At 53.9% G+C, this 12329-nt stretch overlaps 1 protein-coding gene across 2 annotated transcripts in view; it reads left to right on the plus strand.

The window, feature by feature from the left end:
• Positions 1-12329, plus strand: part of CFAP100 (cilia and flagella associated protein 100) — a 51450-nt gene that overhangs the window by 12000 nt on the left and 27121 nt on the right. For both annotated transcript variants that reach the window (XM_029918983.1, XM_029918984.1), the window contains exons 3-9: positions 4995-5095; positions 7391-7583; positions 9753-9820; positions 9917-10080; positions 10265-10345; positions 10780-10937; positions 11279-11405. In XM_029918983.1, coding sequence (XP_029774843.1) covers positions 4995-5095; positions 7391-7583; positions 9753-9820; positions 9917-10080; positions 10265-10345; positions 10780-10937; positions 11279-11405 — 892 coding nt within the window. The remainder of the gene's footprint in view (positions 1-4994; positions 5096-7390; positions 7584-9752; positions 9821-9916; positions 10081-10264; positions 10346-10779; positions 10938-11278; positions 11406-12329) is intronic.

The raw sequence follows: 12329 nt of genomic DNA on the forward strand, positions 1-12329 counted from the left end.
CACCCACCTCCCTAGTTTCTTTTTTTTTTTTTTAATGTTTATATTTATTTCTGAGACACAGAGAGACAAAGCATGAGCAGGGAGGAGCAAAGAGAGAGGGAGACAGAATCTCAAACAGGCTCTAGATCTGAGCCAACAGCACAGAGCCCAATGCAGGGCTCAAACCCACGAACTGTGAGACCATACCTTGAACCAAAGTCAAACACTTAACTGACTGAGCCACCCAGGCGCCCTTCTGTCCGTAGGACTCTCACTGCTCTGGGGACCTCGTGTATGTGGGACTACACAGTGTTCATCCTCAGGTTTCATCCCTGGTGTAGCATGAAAGCCAGTGCATTTTGCAGTGAAAAAGTGAAGGGGCATCTCAGCATGCGTGGTCTGCATAGTATGGCAAACTACGTCAGTAACACTTTTTGCTGTGCCGGTGCGTTGCTTTTTCAATTAACACAGAAGTTAAATTTTATTAGGGTTTTGGTTTGTTTGGCTTGAATTTTCATCTATTCAAATAATAGCGGTATCTGCTGGCTTTTATGATCTAGTTAGTGAAATGTTGCTACCTGGAAATTTAGCCATCCATACAGCCAGCCAGATGGAAAATACGTGCTCAGCCGCCTGTGTTCCTGAATTCTCCATGCACCTCACCACTCCCTACAGCCTCCCCTCTGCTCATCATTATATATGCACTTACACCTGCGGGTGGCTGAGTTTTCAGCCCTGCGCCCTTGACCTTCCTCAGTGCCCCAGGACACCTCTGCTCCTCATTCTTCCCACAGCCCATCGCCTGGCTGCTCAGGGCCTGCCCTGGGTATCCAGTCCCCGACCTTGCAAGCCCTGCCCTCCCTGCATCCTCCCGGGTGTCCTCCCCCAAGCTGGTCCAAGCGGACGGCTGCCACCAGAGCCCATCCCCAGGCTCCCAGCCCCTTTCCCATCTGCCGGCAGCTAGCTGTCCTCCCTGCTGGCATAGACTGGAATCTCCAAGCTATAGATGATTTCCGAGTTGGGGTAGGAGGAGCCGTCAGGCCAAATGCCTCCTTCCCTGTGGGTTTTACTTGAAGGGAAGACATCAAGGTGACAAGTGTTCCCCCAAGGGAAGCCCTGGGGGGCCCACGGCAAATGCCAGGCAGAGCCCCGAAGCAGAGGGCATGGGTCTGTGACCTCCCGGTAAACCGGGGTTTGCATTTCTGGAACGATCTACCCCAAATGACTGCCATCCTTGGTCGTGGGCTCATTCATACATTAACCATTAACTGTTCGGAAACATTCCCTACTCACCTGACTGCAAATGCAATTTCTGTTTTTGGAAGCCAGTCCCCACCTAGCTACCGCGAGCTCTGTGGCTTTGAGTGAGCTGCTTACCCCTCTGTGCCTCAGTTTCCTCACTGGGCGTTAACAGTAATTCCCAACTCATAGGATTGTAATGAAAATTAAGTCAGGGATAGACCTGGGTCTGGCCCATGGTTAAGTGCTCAGTGCTAACTAACTACCGCAATTAATCTTTCTGATGGGGACATGGACATTGCAGCCCAGGCGTGCTACTGGCCAGTCTAGGGACATAAAGACTCTGCCTTTTCCCTGCCTCTCTGACCCAAGCTCAGTCCTCACTCGTCTGAATTTAGGGCGATGCCTCTGCCTGGGGGCTGTGGGGAGAGAGTGGCATAAAGATGTGAGGAGGGGGCTAAGAGTGGCAGTTCTGTTCTGCCCCCATTTCTGCTTCCAGAACCATCCCTTCCTGTACTCCCTCCCCCCGCACCTCTCCACTTAACCACAGACGGCTGAGAACTGACTGCAGCCCCTGCTGGCTTCCTCCTCCCAGCTGGGCCCAGGAGTGGATGATCTTTCTTTATTCTTCTCTCTCAATGTTCTTAAACGATTTTGACCCGGTTTAATTCTGAGAGAGAAGTTGAAAGAATAGTACAAAGCTGTTGTGGACTTAGGGCTTTCACCACACCGCCACATGACAGGTGTGGGTGAAACGTCCCCCTGGGACCGCCTGGGTGACAGGCTGGGGTCGCCCTGACCAGAAAAGCCCCCTCTCCTCCAATCACCCCCCCCCCCCGCTTCCTCTCTGGTGCCCCCTGCTGGCCTGAGCAGGGTGGAGTAGGTCAGCTTCTCTTCTCTTGGTAATTGAGAAGCACCAATCATGTACAGAGATAGTTTGAGACGCTTAAAGCAGACATCAAATCCCCTCACAGCGTCCCCTTTCTGCTGAGGGTGTGAAATGAGACAGAGCTCCGGAAAGGCACGCCAGCATGAGACCTCGAAGTCTGGAAATGCTCGCAGCCCTGGCCTCTGTTCTGCCTTCAGGAACTCTGTTGAAAAGAGCCAGTCCGTGAGGGCACACGGGTTTGCGCCTCGGGGTGTGCAGGGCAGCTCCCAGGCTGCTGCACACATCCCAGCACCTGGCCCTGATGAAGCATCACCGCAGCCTTTTACGTTTGCCCAGAGGGCCCACAAAGAGTAATTTCCCAGGCAGCTACCAAAGGTAAAGTATTTTCATTTATTTTTTTTAAGATTGTATTTTTTATTTTATTACTTTTTTAAATGTTTATTGATTTTTGAGAGACAGACAGACAGACAGGGTCAGCGGGGCAGGGGCAGATAGAGAGGGAGACACAGAATCCGAAGCAGGCTCCAGGCTCTGAGATGTCAGCACAGAGCTTGACTCAGGGCTTGATCCCACGAACTGTGAGATCATGACCTGGGCCAAAGTTGGACGCTCAACCGACTGAGCCACCCAGGCGCCCCTCCAGCAATAGTTTTTAATTTTCAAATGTATATATAGGTCCTTTACCTTGTTAGCTAATTTATTTCTAATGTATTCTTTTTGATGCTACTCTAAATCATCTTCTTTTTGAATTGTTCATTGTATCTGGGTTTTTTTATTCTTTTCTTTTATCCTGAAACTTTGTTAAATCTGTTTATGCTAACAGCTCTTTTTACAGATATTTAGGATTTTCTGTATATAAGGTTATGCCACCTGCAAATACGATAGTTCTGTTCTTGGGGCGCCTGGGTGGCTCAGTCGGTTGAGTGTCCAATTTCGGCTCAGGTCATGATCTCACGGTTCATGGGTTTGAGCCCCACATCAGGTTCTGTGCTGACAGCTAGCTCAGAGCCTGGAGCCTGCTTTAGATTCTGTGTCTCCCTCTCTCTCTCTGACCCTTTCCTGCTCACGCTGTCTCTCTGTCTCTCAAAAATAAAGATAAAAAAATAAAAAAACTTCAAAAAAAGATAGTTCTGTTCTTTTCTTTCCAATTTGTTTGCCATTTATTTTTTTCATATTTGCTTTGGTTAGAACATGTGATACAACATTAAGAAGAAATAGCAAAGTAGACACATTTACTTCATTCCCCCAAGGGGAAAGCTTTCAGTTTTTCCCTATTGGATATGATACTGCTTTGGGGCTTTTTATAAATATTCTATATCTGGATGAGGAGTTTACTTTTTTTTTAACATTTATTTTTTTGAGAGACAGAGACAGAGTATAAGTGGGGGAGGGGCAGAGGGAGAGGGAGGCACAGAATCCAAATTAGGCAACCAACGTGGGGCTCAAACTCACGAACTGTGAGATCATGACCTGAGCCAAAGTCATACACTTAACCGACTGAGCCACCCAGGCACCATGGTCAAGTGTCTTTTTAAAAGAAGAAATGAAATTATTAAAAATAGGTGTTGGAAAATCTTAGAAGAAAATCCCCCCAGAAATGTTACCAGAGATGGTTTTGAAGTGGAGGAATTGTTCTCATACTCTTTTACTTCCAAAAATGGTTTTTACAAGGAACTCTGTTACCTCCAAATGGAAGGTGGGGGAGACTGCAACCATATTTATAAGCTCTTAGTTTGGTGCCTTCTGGGTTCTGTCGTCCCTGATCCCTGCCGAGCTGAGCAGTGAGAGCCTCACCCTTACTTACCCACAGGGGTTGAGGGAGCAGCAAAATTGGCTGGAGTCCTTGGAGTCCCATCTCTCAAACTCCTGCCCCGCCTCCCCAGACCGCAGGTGCTTTGCCCCCAAACTCAGCCTTCCCCTGAGGGACTTCTGGAGGTCCCTGCGGGCAAGGATGTGCACGGCAGTACTCACTGCCCACTGCCCCCCCCCCCACGCTGGCCTCATCCCTTTGCCCCTCTTCTCTCCTCTACAGAATGGGGGTTTCCGAGACTTTTTTTTTTTTTGGTGAAAAAAATGTATAGTTAGATTTAGCCAGCTGGACTCAGTTTAGATGATCCCAATTTTGTTGGCAACATCCAAAGTATCATAGTCAGGAGCCAGTCGAACACACACTTTCTTTTCTCCATTGGGCCTGATGTGAGTGTTGACCTTGGCCACATCAATGTCCTAGAGCTTCTTCACAGCCTGTTTGATCTGGCGCTTATTGGCCTTGACATCCACAATGAACACAAGAGTGTTGTTGTCTCCTATGTTCTTGTCAGCGGAACTTGATGATGGCATAGTGGGCAAGCTTGTTTCTACCGGGGGTGCTCTTCCGAGGATATTTGGGCTGCCTTAGGAGACAGAGTGTCTTAGGCCGTTGGAATGTAGGTGACGTGTGGATCTTTTTTTTTATGACTATGTACGTCTTTCAGTACGGCTTTCTTGGCTTTCAAACCTTTTGCTTTGGCTTTGGCTTTGGGAGGGGTGGGGGCTTCCTTCTTTGCTTTTGGTGCCATCTTCGTGAAAAAGGCCCCGAGACTTTAAATGAGAGGGGACAGAGGGCCAGATGTCTGAGACCCGGGGGACTGTGTTCACCACGTCTCTTTCAGATGTCAGGGACGGAAGCCCAAGCCCAACTAGGCTGAACTAGACATGTGAGTCTATGGAGTCAGAAGGTCCAGGGTTGGATTTCAGGCACAGCTGGACCCAAGAGAACATTTGACACTTGCTGGTGCTTTCAAGGAAGCGCCTCATGGCAGGTTGGGAGGGCGCTGGGACTCCAGAGGCACAGACTGCCTGTTTGGAAGAGCTGGCTGTGTCTCCAATGAGGTATCTCCCTCCCCAGTGCCCAAGATTGCTCCTGACCACGCGGTGAATCCTTTCCACTTGTCTGGAGACCTGGATTTCTTCGCTCTCAGAGATCAGGAGTGGTATAAGTCTCGCTTAGTGAGTACCCAGGACCGAGGCCTGCCTGCAACTCTTCCCTCCCTCACATGCGCAGACCCGGACTGCCCTTCTGAGCACAGTACTTTCTTTGGGTCACTCCCTCACTTTAGAGCAGTCAATGGCTCACTATTTTTTTTTTAATGCTTATTTATATGTGAAAGAAAGAGAGAGACAGAGCATGAGTGAAGGACAGGCAGAGAGAGACAGAGACAGAATCTGAGGCAGGCTCCAGGCTCTGAGCTGTCAGCACAAGAGCCCCACACAGGGCTCGAACCTACCAGCTGTGAGATCATGACCTGAGCTGAAGTGAGACGCTTAACTGAGCCACCCAGGCGCCCCTCATGAATTTTAAAAAATCAGTTAAAAACCCTGAAAGGTCTCCATTCTCTGACCTGTCCCATAGTCTTACCCACCTTCCTGGCCACTCTTCCTGGGCTCTGTCAGAGTGGGCTGTGTGGCATTGCTGTGGCCTGGCTGCACCCACCAGGCTTTTCTGTCAATCCTTGCAGGAGATGCCACCCTCCTGAGACTCACTCTGCCCTTCAAGGCCCATCTCAGACCTCAGGCACCTCCCCAGACCACCCCTCCAACCAGACCAGCCTTGCACAATCCGCCCCCCCACCGACATGCACATATGCGCGCGCACACACAGACATGCGTGACCCTCGGTAGCACCTGGGGTTCCCTGAGCCAGCCCCAATCCCGACCCGGGGCCTGGTCTGCACCCCACCAGAGTCTGTCTTGCCTCCCAATACAAGAACTCATTTGCCCACTCCCACTCCTGCGGCATGGCTGGAGCAAGCAGGTGTCACTGCGGCCAGGCTCAGGGAGGACTCACAAGGGGCATCTCACTGAGAAATGCTCCGCATGGGCCCGTGTCTGGGACACACTCTCAGGTGCATGGATATGGCCAGCATTCCAGGCTCCCTCCCGGGCTGACTCTGTCTACCTCAACTCAGGGCTCAGGCTCTGAGATTCCTCAGAGAAGTGGCCAGACCTGACCGATGGCCAGAGACACAAAAGGAAATACACTAAGCGAGTACTCCAGCCCCTCCCCCCAGATGTCCCTGCTTAGAAGTTCTGTTGGGCCACCATCAGGGTTTCCCCCATCCCACTGCCATACTGAGTGCCCCAAAAGAGGCACTCCCCCAGAGCCATGCAGCACAGTGCAGGCTTGCTGTGAGGCCTCCCAGTGGGCAAACACTAGAAGCACACACAACTTTCCCCAACTTAGAGACCTTTCTCCAGGGCAGGATTTCTTCCAGCTTCTGCCTTCTTCCTAAACCCCCCAAACATGACCCCCGTCCCCACACCAGCACAGCCCTCCCCCTGCCCCAGCAAAGCCCCCCAATCTCACCTTGACCCAAAACAGCTACCAGGCTTCTTCTAAGTGTGACCTTCTGCCCGTTGGAGTCTGGGTGGTATTTCCCCCCACTTTGTTACTCTAAACAGAGGTGCGATCTGGTGGCCTCAGGAGGGGTCTCACCACAGCTGGGTTTCCCTAAGCAGGCGATTGGGCCAGGCCTGTCTGAGCCTGCAGGCCGGGGTGCCTGAGCTACGGGAAGAGGAGGAGACCCCCTGGGGTTCGGAAGCAGGAAGGGCTGGGGCCCCCTGAGCCCAAAGACCCGCACTAGTTCTCAGGGAAGAAGACCTTCCCCCCTACCCCTGCCATCCTGGGGTCCTCCCAAGCGGAGGGCTCTGAGACAGATTGGAGGCCAGGCGGGGTGGAGCAGAGCTGGAGAGGAGCAGCGTCCTGCCTGCCGCCAACACTGACTACCGAGCTTGCCGACCAAACTCGGGATTTCGAGTTTCTTTGGAAACTCACAAGAACTAGCGTCCCGGAACCTTGAGTGTGTCCGATTTGGCAAATCTCAATCCGAGAATGTGAGACTGGTGTGGATGTCAGGAAGAATCCCCGTTGAGTGAGTGCATCCCTGCTCTGAGGATCAGGAACGCAAACCCCCACCCCCCGCACTTGCGCGGAGAGAAACGCACCCCGCCCCACGGCCCACACCCCCAGGAGCGGGAGCGAAAGAAGACCCTGCCGATGCACCTAAAGCCGAGGAGCTGTGCAGGGGCCCGGGGCGTCCCTCTCCGCCCATAAGTGCACCCCTACCCTGCACCCAGTGCGCCCCTCCGCCCCTGGGCAGTTCCTTCCTCCACTCCCGCGCCTGTGCGCGTCCCCTCAAGGCCGTGTGGGGACACGGAGGAAGCGAGTCAGGGCGAGGGGGCGGAGGAGGTGGGGGAACACGGTGACTGGCCCCGCTCGACTCCACCTGGCCCCCCTCCCCCCAGGAGCGGGAGCGAAAGAAGACCCTGCCGTTGCACCTAAAGACGACCTACTCGTCCGAGGCGTCAGCCAAGGACAGAGGCCTGCTCCGAGAGCTGCAGCGGGGCGAGGAGATGCAGGACCAGGAGGTGCGCGCCGAGGCCGAGCGGCTTCGCTCCTTCCACCACAACACGGCGTGGAAGCTCGCCACGACCAAAGGTGCCCCCTTCCACGGTTTGACCTTGGGGCGCGGGCAAGGCTCTTCAGGTGCTCCGAGAAGCAGGGCTCTGGTGCAGTGGGGAAGGAGGGTCTTTTCTGTGACTGACCCCTGCCGCTCGCACCATCACACCATTTCAGGCAGGCTGCGAGCCTATAAGCTTTTGAATCCCAGTATTGCATGCATTCGGAATGTTACCGTGCACGTGAATGCACATGGCACACCTATAAAATATAGCCCCTTAACACAATGGAGATAGAGAACATCGGTGTGAAACCGGGTTCCCTGGGTTCAGGTGTCCGCTTCAGCATTGAGTGACCTCGCCGTCCCTGCCAGGTGTTCAACTCTGCAGGAGTTTCCTCTGCTGTCTGATGACAGTGCTGACCTTGTGGGTAATGGGATTCAGTGTCTTTAGAAGCTAAGAACTTGTGTGTGTGTGTGTGTGTGTGTGTGTGTGTGTGTGTGAGAGAGAGAGAGAGAGAGAGAGAGCGAGAGAGAGCGCTGTTATAAATTTCATGACCCAGTAGGAAATCTTAAGTACCAAATACTCATTAATATTCTACCAGCCCAGATGATAGAGTCCTGGAACCCAGTTGCTGGACTGAATGTGACTATTAATGGGAGACCTCCAGCCTCCACCCCCTGGCCCGGTGGCTTGTTATTTGGGGCACGAAGCCACGAGCTCACTTTGACGTTTTGTGTGCCGAGCTCTGAGGAGGGACAGCACTGCTCGTTTCCTTTCTGTCTCTGCCCTGCGTTCCAAGCCCTGGGAGAGGCAGCTGGCATTGATGGGGAAGACTGGCCCCAGTAGGTTTAGGCACAAGACTTATCGGGATCCCTGCCGACTTGACTTGTAGTGAGGAGCCCAGGCTCCTTGTAGTGAAGCTGCCTGGGGAGGCAGTAGCTGAGCCGGGTCTCTGCCCAGCTTCTAGGCTTAAAACAGGACTCCTGGGCCACACTAGGTCTTCTGGAATGGAGGGCGCTTGAGAGACAAGGCAGAGAGCCACATCGCTCTGCGGGCCTCTCCTTGGCTCCTGTTCTCTCCGAACTCAGGGAGTAGCTGGGCTTTCCTCTCCAGAAAGACCAGGGAATGAGGAGCCCATGGCCCTTCGCCCCAGCTGCACTGCCTCGGGGCTTGCGCCCCCAGAAGGGCTCCCCGATGCCCACCTTAACTTCCCCCACCTGGCTTAAAGCCTGGCGTGTAGACCTAGCTGATGAGGGTTCCTGGGGTAGTAGTGAGGTTCTTGCGGTCCGGAGCCAATGGCCAAGAAAGAGTTCTTGAAGACATCTTGGCACACAAAGGTGATTTTATTGAAGGGGTGGGACAGGACCCGTGGGCTGGAAGAGCTGCCCAGGGGCCAGGAGGAGAGCCTGGGGGAGGTAAAGCCCAGGGGAATTGCCAGTGAGATTTTCATATGCTAAAGAAGACTCACAGGGTACTTGAAGCCTGGCCATTGTCAAGCTAAGGTTATTTTTCCCTGTAGCAAAGCATAAACATTAAGACAGTAAAGAGTTCCTGGAGAAACATTTTATTCTGCCAGCCTCAAGTAATTGTCAGCGGGCTGCAGGGTATAAGGAAATTTCCTTCTGACTTTGTTCCCCACATTGCTGTGGAGGGTGAGGGGGCCTCAGGGCCTGTGGGACAGTGATCTCTATCAGTTAACCTTTCATTTGCCCCTTTCCTTCGTTCTTGGGCAGCCCCAGGAATGTTGCACAGATCCCACGTGGGGGTGTGTGCAGCCTGTCAGCTTGCCTTCTGCTCCCTCATTGTAGCTGCTAGCTAAATTGGACCCTGGGGACTTAGCGCACCCCAAGTAGAGCCCGTGCAGCCCCATTTCCCTCACCATGCTGGCCTCAGGTCTTTCATAATCCGGTGCAGCTGGGAGGAACTTCCTGGGCAGGGCTGTCCAGAGTCTCACTGGAGGGTAAAGCATACGACAGCAGGAGAGGTTCAGGTCAGACATAGGAAAGGACTGCCCAGCTGGCCCAATCTCCAGCAGCGGAGAGTAGTGTGATACATCAACAGAACTTCTTCTCCTTTTGCTAAGAGCCCAGTCTCCCAGAGTCCCTGTAATAACCCAGGCCTTACAGCAGAGCCTGCACCGGAGAGGCAGCCCAGCCACCCGGGTCTTGCTCACACTGCCCACCCCGCTGCGTGCCTCTCTTGGCAGAAAAGAAGATGGAACCTGATAACTTGCATCAATACATCAACCGGAAGCGGCAGATATTCCGCCTCCAGGTCGGCCCAGCTGTGCTGCTTGGGGGTTGGGGGGTGGGGACTCGTTGGGAGGGCTGTCCCAGCGAGGGGCATGACTACCACTCTGGGGGCCCTCAGTACGCCATGGACATGAAGCAGAAGGAGATCCAGGGGCTGGAGCTGCTGATGACCGAGGAGGAGGAGAAGCTGGAGCAGGCCGAAAGGGCCCTGGAGAATGACGCCTCCCGATTCGAGGAGTTCCTGCGGGAGACCGATCAAAGCTCCATGCAGGCCCTGAAATCGTGAGCCCCAGGAGGGACCCCGTGCCCGAGAGGCCTGTGCACTGACGCCCACCTTAGCCTGCCTGCGCCCGGTCCCCTCCCCTCCCTCATCCCCTCCCTTGCCCCACACCACAGCCTCACGCCCCCCAACACCCTAGGGCAGTGTACTCTCCTCCTTTAACAGTCGGCCCCACCCCACCTCCAGGGTTGAGATGGAGGCCAAAGCGAAGGTACAGAAGATCACGGAGATCCAGAACCTGACCACCCAGATGAACCACATCAAAAGGTGAGTCCAGAGGGCAAGCCACTGAGGTTGGCCTGCCGCCCCATCCCTCAGTCATGCTCCTCTGGCCAAAAGGAGCCCCCATGCAGGGCAAACTTCATGGCTTCACCTCTCAGACCTAAGAGTTCAGGGACTCAACACCCTCTGCGGGATGCGGATGCACGTTTTACAGATGAGGCGAAAGGGGCTGAGAGAGAGATCCTGTGACTGCTGCAAGGCCACACCACCAGGAGGCAGGCTCGGCTTGGAGACCAGGGTCCCCAGGGGCACAGAGGGCTGTACCATGTCTGTCTCCCAGCAGGCTGGGTGTCCTCTCCCAGGCACACCTGTCCCCGGGAGGACCAGTAGCACTCTGGGCTTAACCAGGCTGCAAGGGCAGTCTCCTCTGGAGGGATCTCCCCCAGGCGGAACCTGACCTCCGCCCCTCCCCAATCCAGTGAAATCGCCAAATTTGAAGACACTTTGCAGCATTACAAGGTCTACAGGGACTTCCTATACAAGGTGTCGCCCAAAGAGTGGTTGGAAGAGAAGAAGAAGAAGCGATTGGCTCTCCAAAAGGCCAAGGAGGTCCCCAAGGCCCCCGCAGAAGACAAAGGTAACAGAAAAGAGAAGGTGGGTCCCTGGGCCCCTTCCGTGCCTGAAAAGCCCCAGCCAATGGCGGCAGCCACCCCTCAGGGACAGGGCTGGGTCTGACTCAGACCCAAGGGGCTTTTCTCCCATGCAGAGCCTTCTGAAACTGGGGAAGAAGGTGGGGAGGGCCCCGGGGAACCCCGCGTCCTGAAGCACTATTGCTGAAGGCCTTCCTTGAGTTGAAGCTGTCCGAAAACCTCCCTTGGTTCCCATAGGACCAGGGACCAAGGGCAAGACAGGCTCCAGAGGTACGCGGCTGCCTCAAGCTGGAGGGGCCCATGAAAACCCTCTCTCTGTTTCCTCCAGGGGGGCAGGGCCCAAAGAAGTTCAAGAAGTTTCTGGATATGGCCCGCCTGGGGCACATCATGTCCAGCACCGTGAGCCTCCGGAAGAAAAGCCAGCCCAGTCTGTATAGCGATCTGGGGTCCAAAAGGTGAGTGGGTCTGCGGCAGGGCGCGGAGGCTGGGGTAGTGGCTGGGGCCCGCTGGGGACTGCTCTCCCGTGGCTCCAGGCCAGGGGTGTCTAGGACGAATCCAGCCTCTCCGGGAAGCTCGAGGCCATGAGGAGGGGCTGTTACCTACTTGAAGGATGTAGAATTGGACTTAAGCCCAAAGATCGCAATGTTTTCAACACTGTTGTTTCTGTCCAATGCGGTAAACTTCTGTCTGGGGTGGTTCACGTGGGTGCTGAAATGAGATCGTCAAGTATAAAGGAAGGCAGGCAGGCAAGTGGGTGCGGGGAGTGCCAGAGCCTTTTAAGATAAGCCAGAGTCTGGGTGTTTACGTAAAATTAGAGCAGGGTAGATTTAAGTGTGACAGTTATTTTCACATCTTTTTAATTTTAATTTTTTCTTAATGTTGATTGTTTTATTTTGTTTTTTGAGAAAGAGAAACAGAGTGCGAGCCAGGTGGTGGGGCGGTGGGCACAAAGGGACAGAGAGACACAGAATCCGGCTCAGGCTCCAGGCTCTGAGCTAGCTGTCAGCACAGAGCCTGATGTGGGGCTCGAACTCACAAACGGTGAGATCATGCCTGAGCCAAAGTCAGACACTTAACTGACTGAGCCACCCAGGCGCCCACTTTCACATCTTTCTAAAAGGACAGGAGATGGATGAACAGAAACACCCAACCTGTGAACCAATGCAAACCCATCCCCACCCCACTAAATAACCCCTCCACCTACAGAGCCAGAGCCTTATCCCCTTACTCCCCCTGCTAGGTTACACCCAGTTACTCTCCCTCACTGAGAGTTCTTTTTGGGGTTTCCTAAGCAATACATTCACAAACATCACAACTGCATATAGACAAGTATAAGCCGGAAAGTGTTACCCACCCTCCCCTCTTCCAGCGCCCGCCCC

The sequence above is a fragment of the Suricata suricatta genome, chromosome 12 (genome assembly GCF_006229205.1).
Source record: "Suricata suricatta isolate VVHF042 chromosome 12, meerkat_22Aug2017_6uvM2_HiC, whole genome shotgun sequence".
Classification (NCBI taxonomy): Eukaryota; Metazoa; Chordata; class Mammalia; order Carnivora; family Herpestidae; genus Suricata; species Suricata suricatta.